This window comes from Alosa sapidissima, chromosome 8 (genome assembly GCF_018492685.1).
Source record: "Alosa sapidissima isolate fAloSap1 chromosome 8, fAloSap1.pri, whole genome shotgun sequence".
Taxonomy (NCBI): domain Eukaryota; kingdom Metazoa; phylum Chordata; class Actinopteri; order Clupeiformes; family Clupeidae; genus Alosa; species Alosa sapidissima.
The window spans coordinates 13611439-13638938 of NC_055964.1; the positions used below are offsets into that span (position 1 = coordinate 13611439).

A 27500-nucleotide genomic window follows, 5' to 3' on the forward strand; every position below is an offset into this window, starting at 1 on the left:
GAGAGAGAGAGAGAGAGAGAGAGAGAGAGAGAGAGAGAGAGAGAGAGAGAGGGGAAGCTCATCCATGTTTCAACTGGAGGGACCTGGTCACTCCTAGCAGGGTAATCCTTTCAGTCCATCTCTCTCTCTCTCTCTCTCTCTCTCTCTCTCTCTCTTATTCCATTGCCTTGCTTCTTATCTCTTCCTCTCTCTCCTCCTCTGTGTTGAAACATCTCCAGGTGACTCATGCATGCTGTATGTTATGTTCAGAGGGCACCCAGCAGAACCCTCACTGTGTCAATTTGCTCATAGGCTGTGACAGATCTCAGGTCACTTAGCATTGACCTTGGAGAAGCACAGGAAGCACAGATGTCTGTACATGCTGTTTAAAGCACTGAAGAAATCCAGTCCCAGGTGAAGCCTCTTCAGGTATTCACTATAGCCTAAAAATCTAACAGCCTTAAGTCTGTCAACTATAACTGAAAGCACATCAAACCACACCAATGACGTTAAACGACAGCAGTCCTTATATGACAACATATATGTTTTGGATACAGTTATGAATAATACTGATAATTGCTATCACATTTGCTATGCCAACATTTAATTCAATTATGTCCACATGATCATTTCCTCTGGAGATATGGAGGGTTAGTGTGATGGAGAAATCTGTCTGAGTGTGTGTGTGTGTGTGTAAAGCTGAATGTCTCCTTCTCCGATCTGCATGACTGAAGTGGCAAAGCTCTACGTTCTGGAGCTTAGTTGACACAACACTCTCCACACTGGCCAAGGCTGAGAGAGAGCCAGAGGCGTAGTGTGAAGAACAAACTGTTTACTACATGTATAGGGCCAAGAGGTACTTGCGTAATGTATCTAGTCTGAGGCGAAATCCTCCTGGGATGCATTATCTGATTCTGCTATAATCCTGTGGTTTGAGTCCCTGGAATGCTGGAGGATTGCACCCTCCCATTGTGAATGAATGGAAAGCCATTTTCAATGGAAAGAGATAGCACAAGAGGCCAAATTGCTACTGCAAATGGACAATAGGTGAATGTGTAATCCTTTTTATTGATTTCCTTTTCTATAATCACAAAATCAGCACATCAGCATGACACTTTCAGTTATTTATACACTCTTAAAATGAATGTGTTGAAAATAACACAACTTATGTTATTTTTAAGACATCTCTATGTCCAGATAGAAACAACACAGTTTGGTTGTTTCTAACACACTGCTTTTGTTATTCGTTTTAAGAGTGTACACAGTATGTGTTGATTTTTTTTTCACAACAACTTGTGTTGTTTTTTTAACACATCTCTATGTCCAGACAGGGACAACACATAAAGGACAAATAAATGGCACATAAAGGGAATGGCATCTGAGATCACCTGAACCGAGTGGGTGGTTAGAAGTTGAAGTGGGTGGGAGAGGAAGGAGTTTTCAACTAATGCCAGTCAAATGCAGCCTCCCCAAACTAACTCAAGAGGCGCGCTGCAGCCGCTCTCTCAACGCCAACAGAAAAAACAAATGTCAAGAAACCACCATTTTCTGACTAATTAGACGGGACGTAGAGACAAGTAAGCTCTCAGAAGTACACAAAGTGAAGATTCATCAGCGGAGTATTGCGCACCAGTACCTGGGAAGTCATCAGTGCCAAACGGAGCTTCTATACCGACGTGCGTTAAAAAAAAAAAAAAAAAAAAAAAAACTACCGACGTCGCGCAATGAGCGCTATGGAGAACTCGGAGACATTTGCGCTCATTTTTGGACCGTACCTTCCATGATACAGCAAGTCGGTGCATTCTTTTACAACTCGCGACCAAGACCTTAAACCAATTACCGACCTCGTGGGATTAGGAATCGTAGAGAGTTTAGATTAATCTCTTTTGCCAACATGCTGTCATAGAAATCGGAACGCCGGGGAACCGAGACGATGAGACGCAAGTGAAAACTTCAGGTAGTTAACATTTTGTGCTACCGTTTACCCTGCAACTGTAATTTATTTAAATCATAAATACATCAGCAGATGTCATCGTTTGTTTGTGGGTTTTAAATCCCAGGCGCAAAGACTTTGACAGGTCTGTAAGACCGCTGCCAAAATGTAGGACACTGTAATTATATATGGTCCACAGTAGAAACCTCTAAACGCCTGTAATGAGTGATAAAAATCAAGTTGTAACATGCTGGAATTTAAGCGCTGAATTGAAGAGTGAAGAGTAGTTCGTTCCTCTCTGTGGAATCACTACAGCCTATGATTTCTTCTGAGTTGATCTTCAGCAGATGTCTCAGATATGGGCTGCAATGTGAGCATTGTGAAAGTGTTCACGCTCAGTTTTTCTGTGTTTTTCTGTGATTCGAAACTTCCTTCCTTATTTTTATTCTTATTTATGCCTGGCAGCACCACACTCAACTCTGCATATAAAATATCAAAGAGGGTGCAAAGAAACTGTCATTTCTTCTGTCAGCAGCATATCACTGGTTTCACTTATCTTTGTTATTAAACAAATCTTTTCTAATCTTATCTGTGTGTGCTTGTTACCTCATCTTGTGAGTGAGCTGGCAGTGAAGAGTGACACTTTCCTCCCTCTCTGGTTTCTGGACCAGGTGTCCATGGCGTTGCCTTGCCGGTTTGCTTGTGCTAATTATTGGAGGTTAATCCGTCCTTACCTACTCACACATGTACTGTGCTCAGGCCTGTTTGGATGTGAACTCTGTGAATAGTATGCATTTTTGAATGAAACACTGGTGGCAATGGGAAGGATTGTACATTGTTACAATGTTTTTCTGAACTGATGCTGGACCTAAATTGTGCTGGACCTGTGTAGACAATATTCTGAGATGGAGCTATCTGCTAAGAAAATTGTAAAATTCTAAGGCGGACAGACTCCATTTATGATTTACAAAGGGTAGATTTGAAATATTTATCTGTCAGACATATGAATCTAAGCTTAGAGTGGATTCAGTCTGAAATTAGGCCAAGTGTACAATGGGCAGTTAAAAAGTATCCCTCATGTGTGCACTGTGCTGTGATGTGTAGTGCATGCAGCACCAAGTCGGTGCACTGTTTTCTCACAACTCTTCATTGTAGTTGGAAAAGCCTCTCTCACAGGGGATGTGTGCTCTAATTATCCCACAGTGATGCAGGCTGGGAGGCCTTTGTGTGCTCCTCCACTTGTGTGTGGTATATTATGCAAATTCACTTTGTTCTCGAACATCCAGTTCACTACCATGTAAATGTCCCGCATCATCATCGTCTCCCCCCAACGGTCTCTCAATCACGATGCCGCCATGGGAAATTGCACACCACTCCAACCCTATCGTCTCTCTTCGTTAGGTCAGTCAGGCAGGTTGATTTCATTGCGTAGAGTCAATGGCGGTTTGGCTCCCATGATTGCTAATGTGATGCTGAGTTCTTGTCATGTGCAGTTGGAGAGAGAGAAAGAGAGAGAGAGAGAGAGAGAGAGAGAGAGAGAGAGAGAGAAGCGGCAGGCTGTCAGTTTGTGAAGCACACAATGAGAGCAGGATGCTATTTGTGTGGGAGCGTATGCAGTGTGTAAACTGAGAATACAAATCTACTTATCTCTGAGTCACACTGGCTGTCTGTTGTGCCACACAAAGAGGGTTAGGGGGATACTTTGTCTGTGTGTCTGTGTGTGTGTGTGTGTGTGTGTGTGTGTGTGTGTGTGTGTGTGTGTGTGTGATGTTACACAGTGCTGGGCATTGCCTGTGTAACATCTCAGCCCTTATAAGTCCGTACATAAACACATTTGCAGGAGGATAAGGATGTGGATGACAAGCAAGCGGGAGTTTTGAGGAAGATGTTGAGAGACGAAAGCTGACATAAGTCAGCCATAAGCCAATGTAACAAAAGAAATAAAAGCAACTCAAGAGTGCATGACCAGAAAGAAAGTGTGAAATGTTGCAAACACTCTGCAGCAACAAAACAATGGACAATGTGTCCATTGTGGACACAGAAAAGCCCAGGTCATTTTCGGGTCACACCAACAACCTGTGCCGCCAAGCCCAGAGGCTTGTTTGTTTTAGCGGTGGGGCTAACTGGCTAGGTGGGGAGCCATCTATCCCTGGGGGCTAATGAAGGCCCTGCCTCAGCAGAGGCCAGTTCAGCCCCCCTGGACGATGTTCCCTTTGCCTGAATTTGCGGTTTGGTTCCCCACTGCTGTTGAAGCCAAACATTTGAGATATATGTCCGTTGCTGACACATTTAAACCTCTTGATATTGAGTATGACCTCTTGCGTTGAAATATGGATTTTCTGTATTTGTCATGATAAATAAATGTGAGTCAAGGCCTTTTGGTTCAAAATTGAATTGCTGTCAGTGTCAATACATAGATCTTCAATAGGTTATGACAGATCACACTAAAGGACTTATTCAGGGCTGTTTTGGACATGTGACTAGTCAGAAATGTAAGTAAGACATTCTGACCTTTTCTGTTGTTTTTTTCTTTACCATGTAGATATAAGCTGATATGTTCTTGAGAACCCTATCCAACATACTGCACTGTATAAACGTCTGGATCTTTCAGCCTCTGGTCTGTGTGGTCTTTGCTGCGGAAAGTCATTCATTTTTGGTATGTTAGTTTGCTAGCCTTGACGTTTGGGAGCCACCAAGAGCAGAGACAGAGAAAACCAAATATGTCTGGGAAGCCCCTAGGCTTTGCAATCAGCAGGTAAACACATGCAAGTCTTAATAACAGTCAGGGAATTTTCTGGAAGATAGGCAATCTTTACCTGCCTGTCGTTCCCTTCTGTGCAGGACACATTAATGGCAGGTGGTGGATGGCAGTTGCTGGTGGAATGTAAGGAGCAATGCTAATGCTTTCATAAGGAAGGATACTGACTCCAGAGTATCCTGGCATCTGCTAGGGAATGGGGTGGGGTGGGGTGGGTGCTCCTTATCCAAGCACTTTCAGATGGACTCAATTCCCTTTTTGGGGGTTGCGGTGGGTGGGTGGTTTGCAGCCCCCAGCCCCCCCCCCTGTTCATTTTTTCATTCTTTTGCAAGTGCTTGTTTTAAGTGCAGAGTGCTGAGAGAGGTAGTTCCTCTGCCTTGCCTTGTTCCCCACCACTCTCTGGAATGTTTTTCTCCCCGCACTCGTGTCTGGCCCCCAGGTCGGAGCGTTGTGGCAGCCCATACCCAGCCTGCCAGACACAGAGGAACTGCAGGGCTGCTCTCCGCTTCCTCAGCCAACCAGGTGTGCTGGAACGGGACTCTTGGATTTGGACATTTTTGCCCAAACGGTCCCACTTAGTAAGTGCCATTATTGCACCGTCAGTAATAGATAATAACATGCAATTCTTATGTAAGCAGATTATTGCATGTTTGACAATTAACCTTGTCAAACCTTATGTAAGCAGATTATTGCATGTTTGACACACTACTTGTACAGTCCTTGGTGCTTTAGGATATCGTCACATTGAAAAACTGACTCAGTTTACCCAGTCAGAGTGTTTGTAGGTGTGTGCAGAAAGTTTATCTATGCCACATTCTAAATCCTCCCTATACTTTAAGATTTGAGCACGATCATAATGTCTTTTCCCAGACAGTTAATTCTTGACCTTCAGTGATTGGCATTCATTACCATTCCAGACAGTCCATTTTGTGGCATAAAAAAGATAGTTCTGTGGTTAAACTATAACTCCTCATAATCCTGTCTTCCCCGAATTCCCCTCTCGCTGCCTCCCTTCCACTTTTCAGACAACGTTGTTGTTTCACAAGGCTATTTACTTCTAACACTAATAACCTACACACACATACACACATGCACACACGCGCACACACACACGCACACACGCACACACACACACACATGCACACACACACACACGCTCACCCTTCTCCACTGTGCTACTTTGTCTTTTGCGTCGACATCCCTTTCTAATGCTGCTGTTTCTGCCAGCATTGCTTACGGGTCGGCGACTTGCAAGCCATTTCTCTTCCAGTGGTGCGTTTCAGATTTGCACCCCCCCCCCCCCCCCCCCCCCCCCGAAAAAAAAGCAATTCTGAAACTTGGAGTAAAGGGGGTTGCCCCAGAGGAAAACAAAAGGCTCATTTTCTCCCCTTTTTCACCTCTCCTCCTCCTCCTTCTTCTGTTCTTGGCTCTCTATCAACATAATTATGGTCAGGAGGTCAGTGGCTATCGTTCTCTTTGATTGTGGATGTGGGAGGTAATATGGCACAGTGGTGGTGTATGTAGATGGCAGTGATTTGGGCACTAAATCTCCAAGCGAGCCAGAAGAGAGGAGAGAAGAGGAGAGGCCCCCCAGGCTCTGCACAGGGTCCTCGCTGGAGCTAGTTTTCACAAGTGGTCTGTTGATGTACTGTTTTCAGTCATGGAACCAAAAAAGGTGACCTTTTGTCCAATTCTTCTACCCTCTAATCTTACAGTGTGGGCTTCTCAACTGGAAAAAAAGTCTTCTTCTTCTTCTTTTGTTGTTGTTGTTGTTGTTGTTGTTGTTGTTGTTGTTGTTCTTCTTCTTCTTCTTCTTCTTCTTCTTCTTCTTCTTCTTCTTCTTCTTCTTCTTCCATCTCGGCTGGTGCAGAGACCACATAACTGCCAGCAGGGCTGGAGTATGGGAACAATTTATCTTAACACCACAAGATGCAACAAAAGTGCAGACAGCCGTTACCACAAGTGTCTGAACTCTATGTGTTAAACAATTTAGCTGAGTTAGTTAAACCGATCATAGCTGGAGATTAGCACATTTCGAAGTAATGTTTATTTCATGCCATAAACTGTAAGGCACTTAGCTTGTTCAAATCCCCTGTTTTTCTAGGGCTGCTTAATCAATGTGAGTCTTTGTTTAAGGGCATTTACATGTGTGGCACACATAAACCTGCTCAGGCTGATGGTTAATATGCTATGCAAACTGCATTGCCTTACCAGATTTCAGGGAAAAGTAGAAAAGTATATGAAGCCGGAATGTGGATTAGAAACAAACTTAATGGTTTCCTAAGGCATGGGTGATATTAGACATACTCTGTATTCTCAGGAATGACTAAATGTACAAGAGCGTCTTTCCATATTCCCATTTCTTCACATGTGTTCGGTCAGCAAGAGTGTGTGTGTTGAAAAGTTCCTGTGTTCCAATCCACATGATGTTTCTTTTCCTCCACTGGTAAATCAAACGTCAGTGATGTCCGTACAAATCATCATCAGGCAGGTGAGGGCAGGAGGTCCAAAAGGCGGCTCTGGAGGATCTTTTCCCCACACGGACTCCTCCTGAGCCAGTATACTCCAGCCCAGGTCCAGCACGTCAGCCAAGGCAGCAGCTGGTCCCTGGGCTGAAGGCCCCGGGGGAATGTCCCTCTTGAGGCTGAGGAGGAGCTCCACAGGCACCTAAGTGTGACCAAGCCAACGCTCTCCTCATCTAAAGTACTGCGCTGGGGTGGGAGAGCAGGGAGAATAGGCATAGCAGGTGTGCTTATAGCACCGATCCGTGACCTCCCTCTCTCTCTCGTTCTCTCTCTCTCTCTCTCTCTCTCTTACTCACACACACACACACACACACACACACACACACACACACACACACACACAACACACACACACACACACACACACACACACACACACACACACACACACACACACACACACACACACACGCGCACACAGGGAATCCCAGATGAGTAGAAGGGTTGGGACTACAGGGATGGTCGTTGTTTGTGGTCAGGTTCAGTTGGCTTGAGTTCTTTCCCTGGATAACTGGGATGCTCGGACCTGGCCTCTCTCACAAAAGGTCTTGATTTGCACATGCTTATCCTGTCATTATCAATGTGATGCTTTGAGGATGCCTCCCCACGGCCAACATTTTCCAGGTGCTCACGTACATGTACACACACACACACACACACACACACCCCCACACACACACACACACACATACACTGTACACATGTGAAATTGTTTACATCCAGATGGCTGGCGGCCATGGGAACAGAGAGGCAGGAAGTGAGAGGAGAGCGGCTGACGGGGGCAGGCAGGCGGGTGTCGACCCTGCCCTGGCATCTGTGTTTGTCAGATGCCGCGTCCAAATCCGAGCGTGCGGGGAAAGCAAACATGAGATCATCTGTCGCGCATTGCCGAGGAATTCCTCAGGCCACGCATTATATGTGTGTGTGTGTGTGCTTCTCCTTATTGGTCCGTTTGCAGAAAGGGGGCTTTCTGTGTGTTCTCGATGACATTCCTCAGTTCGAGCACGTCATGTTTGGCTTTCAGGCATAGCTGTCAAGCATGTGGGCAGATTATCTGTCAAGCATGTGGGCAGATTATGAGCACACTTGGGCTTTTAAGCTCTCATTTCCATGTGGCCCGAATAAGGCCAAACCACGGCGAAATCGTCCCAGACCCCATCCGTAACCCCACTCCCTCACCCCCAACCCTAGCTCTGGATATGAGTGGTGTGCGTCTCAGAGTAGGGAACTGTAGTTGGATTGGGGGTGGAGAGGGGAGTTACGGAGTGGGAAAAGATGAGGGAGGGTTGTAGCTGAGCGGGGTGTTTGGGATTTTATGGGCACCCATTAGCTTTTATGGCCCTAGAATTCCTGCTCTGTCTGCCAGCCCTGAGATCACGCTTGTCTTTTTTTATCCTCTTGTTTGTGCTTTATCGGACGCTACGTTTTTTGTTGTGCTGCGGTGGGCTTCTAGAGAAGTAGCAGCATCAGTGACCTCATGGGTGACCTCTCGCTGGTGGAGGGTAATGGTGAACATGTGTCAGCCTTGCTGTCGTTGCTTGACTGCTTGCCCTGGTGGTCTGTGGATACGGGTCTCCTAGTCGGCCCGTGCTTCAGAGATTTTTTTTATTATTATTTTGTTTTGTTTTGTTTGCTTATGTGTGTGTGTATTTGTAAACAGAAGAATTATTGTGAGCATGCTTGTTTGTGATCTCATACTAGAGATTCAAGTGGGCATGCAGTGCTATGCCAATAACAATTTATGTCTCTGAAGGTTGGTTTGTCAACAACACTGTCATAGGAAGTGTGAATTTAACAAACAGTCTGATACTGCCAGCACATTTAATCTCACACAGAGCTCCAGACGTCTTTGGAGCTTTGAATCCATCGACTCACTGTTTTGAGTCGGTGGATTCAAAGCGTCTCTTTTAAGGGATCAGAAAGATACAGCCCAGTGGCCATGCTTCAGTAGGCCTGGGACATGAGACGTGAGGGGCATGCAGCCGAGAGGATTCCTGTCTAATCTCTCTATTCCAAGGGGAGTCTAATCTTCATCGAAAACCCACCACTATGGTTAACATTTGTAAGCTATAGATGGACGATGGAATGTCCCGGAAAGAGATAAGGTCTTTATGTGACTGTGCCAGACCAGAGCTCCACCTAGGTCGTGCATCAATATGAATTTCTCTTCCTGAACTAGACATGATACAAACAGATGGGTCCCATGATAGTGATCAAATGTAGTCCCACCCATTTTGAAAACCAAACAAGGTAACCGGCATTTTCCTACATGGCCCTGACAAACCTAGAGTATCGTTGTTGATTAAACCTTTAAAAATAGATCCTCTGGGGGGGGGGGGGCAATACGCTGAAGGGGCAGATTGCAACATTCAATGTATTCTTTGTGAGTGCACTTTTAACAAGCACTCCAGCTTTGCTTATTCCGGTCAGCCCTCTACGATTTAAAAATACTCATGCTACTGTATTATGAAAGACTTTGCTAAGGATAAGATGTCAGGAATTCTCTACATCTTTTTGTAGGTCTGCCATAAGTTGAAATGTTCTCTTGAGAGGATTTCATTTATAGTAGCTGAACCTCTGGTATTTAATGGCTTCCTGTCTTTGTGTGTTCTTCATCTAGCCTTTAGGACGATTTTGACAAATATTTATTACAGTAGAGTTCTAAAATCGGCTTTTTGAAAGTTGAAAGTTCAATACACACACACACACACACACACACACAAACACACACACACAGTCAGTCAGTGATGCTGAATATTTTACCCAGTGTGTTATTTGGAATTGAATACAGTATCATAGTACATTTGATAGAAACTGGTAAACCCTTGGGCTAAGGATGTTTTTTTTAGCACAGGAAGAGATGGAAAAATGGTATTTAAAGGAACCTGGCAGAAATGGGTCAGAGACTTGTCATTTCCAGCAGTACGACAGGCAGAAATAAACAGCAAAGTGAGAATGACAAACACAGCAGCGGCGGCCACATTCCACTTCTGCAGACGCACATGAAAGCTCATCAGTTTTAAAGAGACATGGATGCTGTGTTCTTATCAAGTCCCTTATCGCCGCTTGATTTAACTCTACTGTCTAGACTGGTGTAGCCCTCAGTAGGTGACTTTAATAAGGAGACGAAACAGCTTTCTAGCTTATAACAAGATACACAGTCTATATCATATCATGGTTTTATGGAAATCCACTACAGTTGAATAATTTATCACTTCTAATTGATTACATGTAAAGTAATTTCCTGTGTATAAACCGCAGGACAGTGTTTTATGCAAATAAAAAAAACACATATATTAACCGCACCTGTGTATTACAGTAACCGCAGTGCCCAATAGCCCAATGAATCAGAATCAGATCGTGCTTATAAAGAAGAAATAAGAAAAAGGGCAATTCCATGTAAAACTGTCACGTCCATAACACTAACTAAACTCAGGGCTTAAATTTCACTGCGGGTATTGTGCATAATTTGTTCAAGTCCCGCAACTCTAGCCATCATAATGCGAGAAATTCCCGCATACACTTTTACAGCCTGTCTGATGACGTTAATATAATCATGAATTGGCGTGAATGCAGTGCTATTGACCAGACGGATCAACTACCGAGTTGAATTGAACATAGCCTCATGCAGACGCAGACACACACACACACACGGAGAGAGAGAGAGAGAGAGAGAGAGAGAGAGAGAGAGAGAGAGATCCACTTTGCGCTTACGCAAATAGGCTGCGCAACCATGGCAAACTTTTACATCTGGAAAGAGTTCCTTGGTAACTATCCTGCTAGCTCAGGTCACGTCAACACTTGATCCCAGAAAGATTGTCTTCGACTTGTTAGTTTTTAAATTTAGTTAACACCATGGCAAATACCATGGCATTGTGTTGGCGTTATGGATGTGACAGTTTTGTGCGGAATTGCACAAAAGTAATGCATTCCTATGTACATGTCCCATGTATTAACCTCATAGCTTAGCAAAAAATATCATGTATAAACCTTGGTTAATAGTCGGGAAATTACGGTAATCAGAATGGATTCTTGTGGTTCACTGCTAGGCAACTGAATACCACATTCCAGTCTAAGTCTACGCCTGCAAACAGGGAAGCACCCAGTGGATTAAGTCAGGTCGTGTGTGTACAGGAAGTTCCAAAAAATGTATCAAAACAACACTGTGTAAAAACGCTCAGAAAAAAAAGTTTGTCCTGAAATATTCCCTGTCATCATAAGGCCGTCCTCAAACACAGGCTCTGGTCTTCATATGCCCTTTCATTTGCCGCATGCGTGTGTGCGCTCCCTGTCCATCAGGGGCCAGCTCTCTCTCATTAACCAACTCATGTGCCTGGCCAATGTACGTCCAGTAGGCCCTCGGTAGCGTGTAATTTGGTCATGGTTTTGGCATGCTGTCCTCTGTTAACAGCATATTTTCACAAGGCATCCGTGACTGATGAACACATGCTGCCCATTTGTAGACTGTGTTGACTAAAGGCACTTGCTACTCAGATGTTCGTCATGGGTATGGTATGTTGATGTTTTGGTATTCCTTTTGTAGGCCTACAGGTGACACGGGCATGGACCGTTGGGTGGAGATTGTTTTTGCTTGGATGCTGGGATCACTTAGGTAGACAAAATGTAACCATCATAATCCTAGTCAGTTGCAGAGCAGAACTTGTTGGCTGTCATGATGCAGGTTATTGCATCTGTAAAAGTATATATAGTGAAAGTATATAGTAGTTTATGTAAGTAAACTTAAAGGGGAAGGGAAGTTTGTGAAACATTAAAGGGGGGAAACATGACACAAGAGTTGAAGGCAGGACAGCCTCTACTGGGTGTAGTAGGTGTAGGATAGGTGTAGTATATCACGACACCCTTTTCAACCTAGACCATGGTATAAAAACAGTTATTCCACAGCCGAGGCTTGGAGGGTTGACTTTGGTTCTGAGATATGGAAAAGAGAGAAAAGACCTTGTCGGTCAGTGATGATGGATGACCAGAGAAGGAGGGGTGGAGGCCAACACACCCTGCTTGGCCAACTGGCATCTATTTAGGAGTGAAAGGATTTATCTCTCATCCTCAGGTCTTAAATAAGTTATTGAGAAGTGAGCCGTCATGGGCTGTCTACGTGCTGGAGTTCATATTGGGCAGAATTTTTGAAATGGTTGCAGAAAGTTCCATGAAGGAATCTGCATCAGTAAATGAGTTTTGGAATCCACTGAGCATGTTTATCGATCTCCAAAAAGAAGTCTTTGCCTTTGTATTTTCTAGTCAATGTCTCAGAGATGGGCAGTGACCCTATTTGTTTTGGTGCGGCCGATTCTTATGCGGTCGCTCTTCTTGTTTTGATTGTTTTTTGGCCTTTTCATTGTCTGTCTCGCCATGGATTTTTTCTGAGGTGTAAGCAAATGCTTTGTCAGGGCTTCGCGTCATGGTGGTGTGCGTCGCCTGTCTGGACATTGTCACACAACCGCAGAGAATAACGTCCCCGGTGGTTAGGGGTTTTTGTGTTTCCCCACCGTGTGGCCAGCCTGGGATTGTCCACTAGGTGGTCTCTGTGTGTGTGTGTGTGTGTGTGTGTGTGCTATTATGTGTGCGAGTGCATGTGTGTTTGGGAGGGGTGGGCTACAGCACACACAGCTATGGGTCTGAACTCCATGTGCGGGCTTAGTGTGTGTCTGGCCCCTGAGAGGAAGAGGAGGCAGCCTCTGAGGACAGAGGGAGAGAGAAAGAGAGAGAGAAATAGAGAGAGAGAGAGAGACGGATGAGGCCAACCTCTGACAGCCTGCAGACAGACAGAGAGTCTGTTAGTGATGGGGACTGTCGCGTGTGTGTCCTAAACTGAGTTCAAGGTGTGTAGCTCTTCTTCCTGCTGTGCTGTGTGCTGTGCTGTGCAGAAAAGGCAGCTGGGGGAAGCGGTTTGTTTTTCAGTCATTTTGCTTTTTTTTAGCTTTCTTTCAACATCTCTAGTTTCTGTTTTTCACTTGTTGTTGTTGTCGCTGGCAGACATGCTTGGACTGATAGTGTATTGTTCTTTTTCAAATCTGAATTGGGCAAGTGGCCTGGAGCTTTGGAAACTGGCTGAGAGTTTTCATTGCAGTGGCTGACGTGTCATCTTGGTGGCAAGGCATTCCAGCACTCAGAACTCAACAGAACTTGGAGGGCTCTTCCTCAGGTGTGGTTAGGATGAACTGTCTGAACAGGTAGCATGAATTATTAACCATTTTTAGTTGCTTTGGGAAGCCATTGGACTAAAAAAAGTTAATATGTACCCACGGTAAAGAGTGCTGGTACTTTCTTGTCAAAGACTGTGTGAGGCATTAACAATGATACAGAGTTTCCTAACGTGGCATGCCCAGAGTCCATTGTAAACTCGGTTAATCTCTGTAACAATCGATTGACCACAGTTAGCAGGGACAGAGAGGGACAATAAACAGAGTTAGTGCAGAGAGACTAGAGGGCAAGAAAAAGAGAGAGAGGGAGAGAGAGAGAGAGAGAGAGAGAGAGAGAGTGTGTGATTGTGAACACTGCAATTGCAGCAGTAAGCACAACACTCCGGGTTACTCCAGGGCAGACCACTGCACCATTCGGGACACACCTCCTCTTCATCGCCAAATAATTTTCAAGGGCATATCAGTGAAATCACTTCCTCTCTCCTCCGGTTTCTCTCTGTCCTGCTTGTCTAGACGCAGTTTGGCACCGATCAGCCAGCTTTCCTTATGATTATTACACTTCCTGTTTTTAGATAGCTCAATAGCACCGCAGTGGGTTTTGCCAAAGACGTTTTGTTCTGCGGGTTATGAGACATTATGTAAGACGATGACCCTCTCACCTCCCACACCAGCAGCTTTGACAGGTGCCTGTGTGTACTTGGTGCTTTCCTTCATTCCCATGACCTGCACAAACAGCAGTGTCCCAGCCTTGTAGCAGAATGGGAACTGAACAAGCCAAGACACACAAGGGGAAACATGACTCATACTGTCTGCCAGAATTTGTATGAAATTGAAACTGAATCTGTTGTAGTCGAGGTGGAATATGTATCACAGATTTTTAGGCGTGTCCAAATGTGATCTATTGAAATTAAACAGAAATTGAAGTTTGGCTTAAAAACCCAAATAGAGGCGAATGAGGCATTGTGTAATACATGGCAATGCAATTTTATTTTTTAGAGTTTTAATGTATTGCAAAAATTATAGTTTTAACTCATAGCTATAGTTCAGTGTCTAACAGGCCTACATCTCTGTGTCCTTCCCTGTTTCTCCAATTTTCATTTCCATCTACTATCATTCTCTCTCTCTCTCTCTATCTCTCTTTCTCTCTCTCTCTTTCTCTCTCCATACCCATCCTCCTCTGTCACTCTGCAGTTACCTGGCAGACCAGTGCTGGAATGGCGGCTGCATCTACCTGATCATGTTGCGGAGGATCAAGCGGAAGGCCCCTCTCCCTCCGTGCAACGGCAGCATCGGTAGTGGCGGCGGTGGTGGTGGCGGTAGCGTGGGTGTGGTGGACGGCCCCGGTGAGCACCGGCCCAGCACCCAGCCAGAGTCGGTGGGGAGCCCCACGCTGAACGGCAAGCGGACACGCAAGTTCGGCGTGATCTCCCGCTCCTCGTTCACGCGTGACAGCAAGGACAGCCGCGACTTTGAGCACGAGAATGGCTACGGCTCCACGGAGACCGAGGCCACGCCCTCCGAACCCGGCACCCCCATGGACACTCCCACTGAGGACACTCCCACAGGACGGCTGATTGGTCCTCCTGGCCCTCCGTCTTTTCCTCTGGCCAATCACATGGCTATAGGGAGCACGGCCACTCTGCCGGCCCGCCCCCGTGCACGACTTTCGGACAACTACAAGACTGAGTCTCTGAACAGTGAACCCACCTGTCAGGTGAGATAAACAGCCCTCATGCAGCTCTCACTAGTTAAAACTGGATAGCTTGACAGCCTCATATTTGCTATTAGGGCCTTGAGTACCCCAGAATGAGTACTTAAGGCTGTCAATTCAGCTGATTAGTCTGTGATGAGTAATCTGACAAGCACACTGCCAGCATGCCATAACGCACTAATATATGCATTCTAATTTGTCTCTGTCCTTTAACTTAAGGAGAAACCCTCAAACCCTTAAACCCTTCAAAGCAATTTCATTAAAGACAAGCTGGCCTCAGTGTAAGGTCCTCCATCTGTGTCTAATCCTATGAAAAATGAAAAAGTTGGACCTCTGTGCTGTGAAAGGCTTAGGATATCTGTGTGGATACGGTCACTGGTCTGACTCCCAGCTAACTCTGTGTACCAGGTGGTCAGCTCCCAGTGATGGGTCTGACCCATTAACCAGCTCCCTTCATGTTTAGCAAACGGCCTATAAATAACCGCTGCCCGAGATGGCTGCCCTCGGAACATGAGGAGGGTTTGGTCCATGCTGGTCGGGGCTAATTTGTAGTTTGGGCTCTGAGCTGCGGCCCAATGGCACATGTGTTTCTGATTTCTGCACCTCTTGCCCCGGAGGAGGCTCCCAGTTACTCTGAGTCTCTGAGCCCCAGATGGGCCAGCAGCAGCAGCAGCAGTGGGGCTAGCGGCTCTAAATAAAGCGCTGTGTGCCCCAGAGGCAGATGCTCTCATGTGTCTGTGGTCGCTCGTGTCAGGGGAGGGTGGAAGCAACTCTGATGGTAGCCAACTCTGGCGCAGCTCTGGCCCTGAATCAGCTCTGACTCAGCTCAAATCTGACCCTGATCCAGCTTTAAGGTGGCTCTTATTTGGCCCTTAAAATGGCTCAGATTTGGCTCTGACATGGCCCTTATCTGGTCCTCCTAAAATGGCTCCTGAATCAGCTCCAATCCAGCCCTGATTTGCTCCAGGTCTGGGCCAGATCGGAGTGGTTGCATCCTGGGCTCCACTGTGGGAGGCCTGCTGCCTGAGCTGCTCCAGTGGGCTCCCCTCTAGTTGCAGAGGCCAGGCGGAGGGGATGGTGTAGGGGGCCCCAGAGTTAAATCATTTGCTCAGAACCACATCAGAGAGGGAGGTTTTGGGGGATCAGAGCTCTGCAGTGCTGGTATGACTAGCCTTGGTTGTAAATACAGCACAAAGCACAGAGTCTTCCTCAGAAAGCCTCCTTGCTTGATGTTTTATATATATTTTATTGATTATTGATTTATGTTTTAATGCTTCTTTGCTATTGGTTAGTGAGCTAAGTATGGTGGACTTCAGTGGTTCAGTGGTGATGTTGTTACACTCAATCCAAGTTAGCGCAAGAGGAGTTTCCTTCGTTACATAGAGGCGTGTGGTTGCATGATAACCCAAAAGCTGATGATTTTGTGAGCTCTGTTATGCATGACTCAAGACTCCACAAGTAAGTCTGGCTGAACTACTTTGATCCTTCTCCCTTTTACACGCATGAGTCATTAACAGTGAGTGAAGCAGTGGCCATTACATTGCGTATATTGATTGAGACGTGTGAGACGTTTATTTTGTGGTAATTGTAATTCAACCAAACAGCTCAGAGCATTTCTCCTGGTGCCCTGTGTCCCTCAGGTGAATACAGGCTGTTTCTGTAGCTTTGTAACATTACACTCTTATGACAAATGTGTTGAAAATAACACATCTCTATGTCCAGATAGGGGCAACACAGTTTGTGTTGTTTCTAACACATTCATTTTAAGAGTGTAGTAATACCTCTTTGATTTGGTTGGAGATTGATAGTATGTCTTCAGCCCCTGCATCTTATTCAATGGTTTCAATGGTAGAACATCAGTGAGACATCTTCAGCTGTGGGAGATCATCATAGCCCTCTCTTGACTCCAAACACACAGCACGCACATTGGAAGCAGCAGAGCCTCAAAGCTAATCCTCTGAGGATCCTCCATTGACTTTCTCATGCTAAAGCCTGGTGAGTCATATAACTGTCAGGGAGGACGACCTGCCGCTGCCGAGGTGTGGAGGAGTACCGTGGGAATAAGATCTCCCATATGACACCACCTTTTCTTCCCTGTCAATGACTCACCTCCGCCCGTGGGTCCTAATTGCTGGCCTGCCTTCGTCTCTGCTGCTCCTCCAAGGCCTGCCTCTCCCAACTCGCCTCTCTGCCCTGCTGCCTCTCCTCCAGAAAGGTTGGACGAGCTCAGACCTGCCCTGGGTTGGGGATTTTTGAGGTGATTTCTCCACCAAGCACGCCTCACGCGAGCCCCACTCCAAAGTCCTGGCCGCTTTCTAAGGGTTTGTTTGTGCACGCAGCTGGATTAGCGTGCTAACTAAATAGCGAAGCCAAACACCTAAATCCCCTAAAGCTCCTCTTCCCTGCATCAGTTTATGTTTTACTCCTGGTGGGAGGGTTGTAGCACACCACCAACGGAGATCATGGGAAGGAGCATGATGAGTCAGGCTATTTTTGTAAGGATGTGTTTGTCTTCTTGTTTTTGATTGTTATTGAAATGTTTTCTATTTCTGACCGTGAGAGAGGCTCTAATTTTATGCTGACCCCAAGCTTACATAAGTGTCAGTTAGAGATAATAAACCAGCCTGGGGTTTAACTAAGGTGGCCTTTTTAAGTGCACGCACTATGCTAATGTCACTCATATCCTTCCCCTCACGCATGGAGGTGTCAGTGGACTACTCATGACTTGATTACTTGAGAGTCCATGTTGCACATTTGTTACTAACTTACATGACGTACACTCATTCACAAATTTGTTGTGTGTTATGTACGCTGTAGACATACAGCACTCAGATTTTTCCATGATGCACCCCTCACTATGGGGACACGTTAAAATGGACGCCTGGACCCTCCTATTCTGTAGTGTAATTGAATGTGTTTGATGTGCGGTCATTAGCATCAGAAAGGGGCTGGCAGCGCTCTGTGTCCTTTTCATGTGGCCCAGATGACCATTGTGGTCAATGTGGTACATTAATGAAGAGGACTGTAAGCAGACGCTTGATAAACGTACTGCTGATCTCTGTAGGGGAGGAGTAGGTGGGAGGCAATAACGCTAGAGGTGGGACCTAAGAAGCCAATGACTTTGCAAACCCCCCCAAATGTTTTTTTTTTTTTAAATAATAAAACATACTAGGGATAATGGTCACCGAGGTGTCCCGAAATTAATGGACGAGGCAAAGAAGGGAGTTTCGTCCGCCACCTCCACACCTTGAAGGCCGTTATCCGGCTTATCCCCCAGTTGCCATAGACAATAGTCATGCCTTTATAGCACGCAAGAAAACAAACGGTTCAGTTTAAAAATAAGCCGACTTGTTTAGCTTGTTGTACTACTTTTTTTTTTGTCCTGACAGTGATAAGGGTGGGCAGTTAGCTTGTTTACAGTTGATTCCATTGTTGCATAGCCAACCATCGTTTACCATTCAATGAGCATTGATATGGAATGGTAATTAAACTTTTTTATCAGATCTATGTCATAAGTGTCCCGTTATTCAGAATTAATAGCCACCCTACAGCCAATCAGAAGAGAGTATTTCTTCTCTCTGGGTGATAACTGAACTAAGCATAAACACAGAGATTAGAGGAGGAACAGAAAATTAGGGAATAGACTGAGACCCCTTTGGGGTAAAGAAATAGAAGGTCACAGAGTTCGAAAATGTCGTCCTGTTTCTGAATGTTCTCTTCCTTCACACACACACACACGCACACGCACACACACATGAACAGACACACATGACCACCAAAGAGCAAAAGCTGGCCCTCTAATCTGTCACAGAGGAGGATGAAGAAGTGCAGGGGCTGTTGGCGTTAGCCAGCTCAGTGACGGCAGGCATGACCGCAGTACGACTGACTTAAGTGGAGCAGAGCGAGGGAAGCCCACAGGCCACAGTCACAGTGCACACAGTGACTCAGCTCGCACATCACATCACACAGATCACAGCCCTGCCTCTCGCTGCGCCCTGCTCCACTTCAACAGAGAGGGCGCGGGGTGATGCACAGTGCCAAGCAAGCTGTGTGAGCTGAGCTTTTTTATGTGCAGTGAATACAGTATATTTGTATAAATTAAAACATAAACATTTAACATTAGACAGTATGATATAGTACATACTAAATATGCTGTTTTTTTGTTGATGTGTTTAAATGATTACCAATATAGGTCAGAGATTAGGTTCTAGCATTTTGATGTGTGCAACATACAACTGCTCATTCTTAGCAATGCTGGCTATGAAAGTTTAACTAGTATGTGAAGGTTTCAAAACTTGAACTTCCCACCTATAATATTTTTAGGAATGTTTCCTAGATGTGTCATTGGGTACATTCAAATCTGTCCCTGGCTACCTTTGTTAATCAGTCAAAACTCACTTCCTGTTAATGGCACCCAATGAGAGGACCTTCCCAGAGTTCTTTTCTCTCTTGGTTGGCGATGTTAATGACGACAGACAGATTGGGATTAATGATGTGCGGCTCAGACTGAAACTCAACAGTGGGAGCCATACAGACTCCGTTGGCTGTCAGACACAGTTGCTGCTAAATGCTCTTCAGGTATTATTTATAGATTGCCTGAAGAGGAAGCATACAAGATCAAATGGATTCATCTCAACTGGGGATGGAAAAGACATCAGACCCCACGCCTCCAAATCTGCACAAAAATAAATAAATAAAAATAAACAGATAAAGTGTCTGAGGGGGAAATAGAGAATACGCTGTCAAGAAAGGACAAGAAAAGAAAGGGGAGACAGCCCCCTGAATCACAGAATTAATAGTCTGATATACTTTGAGGATGAGAGGCTTTAGTTAGGAGCCTTTTCTTGTCTTACAGTAGCTGAAGCGATGTGTTTGTCTGTAAAAAAAAGCTATGAAGTGTCTGGGGGAGATTTTATGTAATGCTTGGAATGTCATGAAATGTCTTACATTACCTTAAGGCTAGATTTATGTGAAGACCTGAGAGTGTGTGAGAGGGTTAGCATACCTGCATTAGAGCAGTGTCTAGTGTTATTTCAAAGAGACTGTATAGAGAAATTGTGAAAATTCTTTCCTTTCCTTTAATTTTCTTTCCCTCTCACTATCTTCTTTCTTCTGTCATTCCCTCATCCATCTCCCCTCTGTGCTGATATACTGACAAAATTGGGAATTATATTATGTTCCATGGTTATGTTGTTAGAGGAGGCTCTGTGTTAAATTATTAAATCTCTCTCTGTCTCTTTTATTCTCTCTCTCTTTTATTCTCTCCCTCTGCCTCTCTCTCCCTCTTTCTCTCTCTCTTTCTCTCTCTCTCTCTCTTTGTCTCTCTCTCTCTCTCTCTCTCAGCCCAGAGAAGGGAGTCGCATATGGAAGATGCACATGGTGAAAGGGCAGGATGGGTTGGGCATCCAGATCACCGGCGGCCGCGGCTCCAAGCGCTCCCCCCATGGCATCGTCGTGGCCCACGTGGAGGAAGGAGGGGCCGCTCAGAGGTACGTCCCCCCCACCCCCATCACCATCACAATCACAATCACATGGTGTTGTAGCAACGGACGCTTGGAGACGGTGGTGGTCTCTTAAGGGCTCTTCAGTCGTCTTATTCATCAATCATCAGAGCAGTGAGCCAGAGCCAGCAGTGATGCCCAGCCTCTTCAGATAGGCAAAGGAGTTGCCGAGATCACCACACAACACTGTGTCTGTGCACGTGTGAGGGGATGTGGGGGATTTTATAGTGAACTGATTGTTTTAAACTTGAATAAAGAGTGTGTCCCTTTTCATTGCAAAATCAAGGATACATTTTTTCTGGATCTTCCATTTGCTCCCACAAGTCTTAAGGAGGGTTATGCAGTGTATGGCTAGAAAGCAGGTAGAATCATGCCATCTAGAATCAGATAAACTCCACATTCTCAACTGGATGTTAGCTCACCACAAATTGTTCTGCAGTCTGCATTTTTTGGCATGATAATGTTCAAACATGTCAGAGAATTTTGCTGACTGGTTTCCCTTTTCACAAACCATTAAAAGACCCTTTGGCAGAATTGTGGAAAGCACAACAACTTTATGGTAATGAGCCAGACATTAAAGTTGGACGCACATCACTTATTTCCAAGCAGCACAAATGACCCCCTGGGTGATATTTAAGCTTAATAGGGAACGTTTAGTAAGGAAAAAGAGGCCTGCATGGCCTTTCCCCGCTACGCCCACTAGGAATAAGACCAGGATGAATGTGGCCCTGAAATGTCTGGGTCGTCCAGAGGAATGCCTGATGAAGGCCTGGTGCCTCCCTGAATGAGGGTGGGCTGTCTCTCTTACAGCTAATAGAATGAGGGAGCATGGCTGAGCTGGACTTGAATCAAACATTTAATGTCACTGTGGCTTTGCGTTGAAACTGAGGCGCTCATGGCAAACAATGAAAGTACAAATATGACCCACCAATGTGGGAGTTTATGAGAATTTTGCCTTTTTTCGATGGAATGCAGAGAGAAGTGAATCATGTATGTCTAAGCCAATGTCAAGCCGAAGGCTGCTTTTCAGACCCCTAGTTTCTCTCTCACTCTCTCTCATGAGAGAGAGAGAGAGTGGGTGGTCATAAGAGGAGGTCTCTGCAGGGACATTGAGGATGCAAAGTTTTGCTTCCTGTCTTATATAAGCCACAGTGGAATTTTTCTTCACGTCAGGGCACCAGGGTCCAGAGAGAGAGAGAGAGAGAGAGAGAGAGAGAGAGAGGTGATCAGGCAGGGAGGAGAGAAGAGAGATGCAGGGTGATTTGGATTCAAGGAAAGCATCCAAAACTGATAATGTGTTCGCAGCCCGTTTGAAGTTACCCTCCCCATCCTCATTTCATGTTCATTGGCTTGTGATGATGAATTAGACGGGCCATTACCGAGGGCTAGCGCCACCCCGGGAGACCCAGATTACAGATCAGAGAGCAGCTACGCTGCACACAGGCGCAGTGCGCAGCGGTAGGGTCGGTTTTCCCTTCAGTCCTCCACGCTGGAACGGATCTGTGTTAGGTGTGCCCGAGTGACTGTGACATCTCTCTCCACCACTTCATCAGCGTTAACACTCCTCAATTAAAGTCAGTGGGACACCGCCGGCTGACACTAGAAAGTCTGGCCCATTTTTTTAGGGTGCAGGATTTAATCACAAGAATCAGTGGTGGAGAAAAGGCCATGGAGACTCCAACAGAAACATCTGTTTCTAGTGAGGAGCTGCTGTATGATTAAGCAAGCTGACAAAAACACATTAGCAATTACACCTAATTTCACATGTAAAAACAGGAAACATCTTAAGTATAGACCCTTTCAACTACATAAACAAACAAGTGCATTCCCAAGGCACTTCCAGTGGCACAGAAAACAACACTGAGCTAATGGTAACTTGGTGACAAACAAACAAACAAACAAAATCAAGTTTTAATGTTGACAGTTTGTAGAGCATTATGCTAGGTAGTCCGATTATTTTTCTGTCTGTATCTACTTTGATTTTGAATGTTTCAACCGGAAATCCCCTAGGAACAGATTGAAAGGGTCTATATCTATAGCAAGGTCTTTTAATGTGGAGACTGACCAAGGGAGTTGCAACAATGTGAAGACCGACCAAAAGAGTTGCCAAAACAGTCGAGCGGCTGCGTTAGCTCAGTGGACAGAATGGTTTAAACACCAGGTTAAGTGTATGAATACCAGGTTAATAAGTGGTTTGTTTCTCAGGTAGCCTACACACTGAACTGTTTACCTGACCCTTACTGTAACTTTGGTTAATATCCAAATGACTCCATGTAAATGGTTAATGTGTTGGCTGCTGGCGTGTGCTCCTGACAGTGCTGACTGTGTGCGTGTGTCTGTTGTCTGTGACAGGGACGGCAGGCTGAAGGCCGGAGACGAGCTGCTGATGATTAATGGTCAGTCGCTGGTGGGGCTCTCGCACCACGAGGCTGTGGCCATCCTGCGCACCGCCGCTGGCCTCGTTCAGCTGGTGGTGGCCAGCAGGGTGAGTGTGGACCACACATACACACACACACACACACACATACACACACACACACACACACACACAGAATCACATTTCATAACAATGTTTAGACTGTGCTCACAGGACAATCCAAGAACACATAGGTTTTCTCAAAGCAGTTGCATTTGGTGCAATCAATAAAGCAATTTTAGAAAGGTGTTCCGATTTAGAACCAGACCCTTGACCCTTCAATTGCACTTGATGGGGGAAGTTTAAGGAAGTGTGTGCCTCAGTGGGCAATGCATCTGGTTATGCGTACCAATGGTCAAGTGTTCAGTGTGCATTTGTGTTATGGCTGTGTGATATTCTGGACATATACAACAGAAGAAGAAAAGGATAATGCACCCCATATGCATCCATATATCTAAATGCACATCTGTCAGTGTTGATATAATGCATATCCTGCCATTCAGGCTTTATGAAAACATAAAGCCCTATGGATTTACTTCTTGCATATGCTCTGTTCCTTTAATATTCAGACGGAATGTGATTTTATGTTCTCGTATGTTTTATGTGAAACCGCCTCTATCCACTGCGATGCCCTGAAACAGGCTATTTTATCTATTTTATCATAGCTACCTTCTCATTATTATGACCGCCGCGCAGCGAAGCGGCGGTCATATAGGTTTAGTCAGATTTTTTTTTTTTTTTTTTTTCGCATGTCCAAATTTCCGTCAAGGATTCCCGGGACACTGAAAGACTGGGGTAGACGAAACTTGGTGGGCATGTAACCCCATATGGATAGCATGGAACCATCATTTTTCGTTTTGATCTGTAGCCCCCCCGCTGGACTGCACCCCCCGAAAGGAGGGTAGGGCAGACACAGTTTTCTGTGAATATCTCGAGAACCGTAAGGTTTAGAAGGTCCTTTTTGTTTTTGTATGTTGATCTCAAGGGGCCATGTCAACCCATTCCATAACCACTCATTTCATGTATAGCGCCACCTAGTTAAACACAAAAAAGTAAAAATGAGGTGTTGTAATCGCAGGTATCTGTGACCTAACATAGTCAAAACTGCACGAAATTGGAAGTGTAGGATCATTATGACACCCTCTGAATGCACGCCAAGTTTCGTGGAATTCCGTTCATGGGGGGCCACACAATAAATTCATTTGTGTTACTATACACCAACTGGCCTGTAGGTGGCCGGAGACAGTTTTCTGTGAATATCTCGAGAAGGGGGCTTAAGGGGGCATGTCAACCCATCCCATTACCACTTATTTCATGTATAGCGCCACCTAGTTAAAAATTAAAAAGCAAAATATTAGGTGTTTTCATCACAATATCTCTGGCTGACATGGTCAAAACTGCACGAAATTGAAAGTGTAGGATCATTATGACACCTTCCGAATGCATTCCAAGTTTTGTGAACTTTCGTTCATTGGGGGCCTTACAATAAAATAATTTATGTGTACATTTAGTGACCGTACACCAACAAGGATTCCCGGGACACTGAAAGACCGGGGTACACGAAACTTGGTGGGCATGTAACCCCACATTGATAGCATGGAACCATAATTTTTTGTTTTGATCTGTAGCCCCCCCGCTGTACTGGACCCCCCGAAAGAAGGGGAGGGCAGACACAGTTTTCTGTGAATATCTTGAGAACCGTAGGGCCTAGGATGACCAATTTTTTCCGTATGTTTGCCTCCAGGGGTCATGTTAACCCATTCCATGTGCACACATGTGCATAAAAAGATACACGCGCACACACATACATTCACAGTAATCATACGTATGACACATACTCACACAGTAGACATATGTACACATGCATGCACATGCACAAACACACATACGCAGGCAAACACACAAGCACCAAACACACACACACACACACACACACACACACACACACACACACACACACACACACATAAACATAAACATGTGCACGCACACATGCACACAATTCAAGAATTTCTCAGAATTATGAACAGGCAAGATGGGGGTGAGGTTGGATAAAATGAATTTTACATGTGAAATCTATGAACTAATCATGTTTTGGTACTTGTTGTCTAGCAGATACCAGTGAGAATTGAGTGTGCAGAATTGATAATGCAATTTAGTGAGACAGTTAGAATCATATAGGCCTTTCAGCGTGATTTATTTTTGTGGAAAAAATGTGCTGGACTGGGTGGCGGTCATATTTTGTACCGCTCTGCGGTACATCTAGTTCACTGACAGTTTATGTGCTTTTCCTAATGTCGATGAACTTGGTCAACTTCCTGTTTCACTGAATTCCCTCAAATATTCCCTCAGCAAACTGCATCTGTCTATTTTGAATCTGATCATAGACAATCCATTTTCTGTCCTCCGCTTTTGCCTCCATATTGTGTACAAGATGGTGCCGTGCGGTAGCACTGAGTTCCAAGGGTGTCATTTGTCTCATAGTGTTCAGCTGAAGCCCTTTTAGACATGGCCTCTTCTTCAGGGTTTCTGCTTCGGGCCCATGGGGAGTCTGCATCCCAGCCTCAGCCACTGCTACTGCTGCCACTGTTACTGCTGCTGCTGCTGCTGCTGCTGCTGCTGCTGTGATGCTGCTGTGATGCTGCTGTGGCTGCTGCCCATGTTCCTGCCTGAGAGATCTGAAAAATTCAAGAGGAAATCTTTAATGGGCTGCAGGGAGAGGAAAAAAAAAGAAAAAAAAAAGAAAAGCAGCTAGCTTTCAGAGATAAGAGTTAAAAATATACACACACACACACACACATGTGCTCGAACACACAGGCCCAGGGAGACACACACACACACACACACACACACACCAACTTCACCAGTCTCTCCTCTCCACTCACCCTTTTCCTTTCCTTTCCTTCCATGGCGCCACCCAGGACGAGTCGGAGGTGGACTTCCACAAGTACCCGTCGACCAGCCTGCCCGACCTGGTGAGCACGTGCCAGGCCCAGGACGCCTCGCCCTCCCCCAGCGAGGACAAGGAGAACATGGAGCCGGAAGTGGAGGACGTGACGGCCAGCAGCCTCTCACAGCCACCACACCAGACGGTACGTCTGCCTAGTCCAAGCAGAGCGGAGAGGAGAGGAGAGGAGAGGAGAGGAGAGGGCTGCCTGCCTGCACCACACACACACCTGCTATCTGCTGTCTCCATCTGTGTGTGTGTGTGTGTGTGTGTGTGTGTGTGTGTGTGTGTGTGTGTACAGTAGTATTCACTTGTGTAAGTGTTCCAAAAAACGTTTTTTGTTTTTGTTTTTTTTTCTCCTGGGAAGTGTTGGACGGTGTAAATGTTTGTTTTTGTTGAGCGTGTGTGTGTGTACGTGGACACATATGCATGAAGCCCCACCGCTCCCCATCCCAACCTCCCCCACTTCCCCCAGAAGGCTTTCTCACATGGCGCCCACTCTGGCGCTTGCTACGTGTGACTTGTGAGTTTTCACCGCTTCAGTCTTTCTGAACAAGGCAGCTGTTGTTTTGTTGTTTGGGCGCACAACAACTGACATGTGGACAGTTTGGAATGACCTACCGAATCACCTGACTACCTTCACTACACTCAGGTGCCTCTCAGGTGCTCAGGTCGCCTGTTTTTGTGGTGACATCATTACTACTGTCCCTCTGACTCCGACGGAAACGCTCAACTGTGTGTTGCCACGGCGCCAACTCGGGTGAGGAATTATTCATCCTCGGCGAGCAGCCGCACGCCCGCGCATCCGCCTAGCCCTGTCACTCCTCGTTAAAGTTTAAGCGAGCCCGACGTCGTGGTGGGAACGCAGGGAGAACGGAGCCGGGGGAGCAGAGTTGGCAGGCGAACTCAGCGATGGCTGGACGGTGGGATGTTGGACCGATCGATTGTGTCCAGGGCGGGGAGGGTAGCACGGGAGGCCTTGGCCTGTCCTGTTAGCGGTGGTCCTGGGTTGCTTGGTTGGGGCGTACTGGGCTGTGTAATTGCTGGAGGAGATGGTGGAGGAGAGAGGAGAGGGTGCCAGTGTTGCTCTGCTTCAAGAGGCTTGTTAGTCAGGAGTAAAGTGGGTCAATCTCTTCCCTGCACACATACACACACACACACACAGAAGCATGCATACACAGAAGCACTCTTAAACACACAGACACACACACAGAAACACACACACACACACACACACACACACACACACACACACACACACAGACACAGCCTGCCGGCTCCTTGCTGAGCAGTTTTACTGTTTTTGTCTGCTAAAAAGAAGGAAGAAAGTAATAGAGAGAGCACAAAAGAAAAAGAAAGAGAGAGGGGGGACAGAGAAAGAAAGGCTATTAAGCACAGCTGATTCTGCTCCTGCCACACTCTGCCATCAAAGCAGCACAGCTGAAACTCCTCCACACACACACACACACACACACACACACACATTCACACACACACACACACACACACACACACACACACACACACACACAGACACACATTCACACACACACACACACACACACATTCATC

At 45.7% G+C, this 27500-nt stretch overlaps 1 protein-coding gene across 3 annotated transcripts in view; it reads left to right on the forward strand.

The window, feature by feature from the left end:
• The window catches only part of pdzd2 (PDZ domain containing 2), an 84913-nt gene that overhangs the window by 27458 nt on the left and 29955 nt on the right, over nucleotides 1-27500 (forward strand). For 2 of the 3 annotated variants that reach the window (XM_042099671.1, XM_042099672.1), the window contains exons 3-6: nucleotides 14545-15067; nucleotides 20408-20553; nucleotides 22918-23050; nucleotides 25903-26073. In XM_042099671.1, coding sequence (XP_041955605.1) covers nucleotides 14545-15067; nucleotides 20408-20553; nucleotides 22918-23050; nucleotides 25903-26073 — 973 coding nt within the window. Of the gene's footprint in view, nucleotides 1-1452; nucleotides 1937-14544; nucleotides 15068-20407; nucleotides 20554-22917; nucleotides 23051-25902; nucleotides 26074-27500 lie in introns of those variants that run through there. The other variant, XM_042099673.1, reaches the window with a different exon arrangement.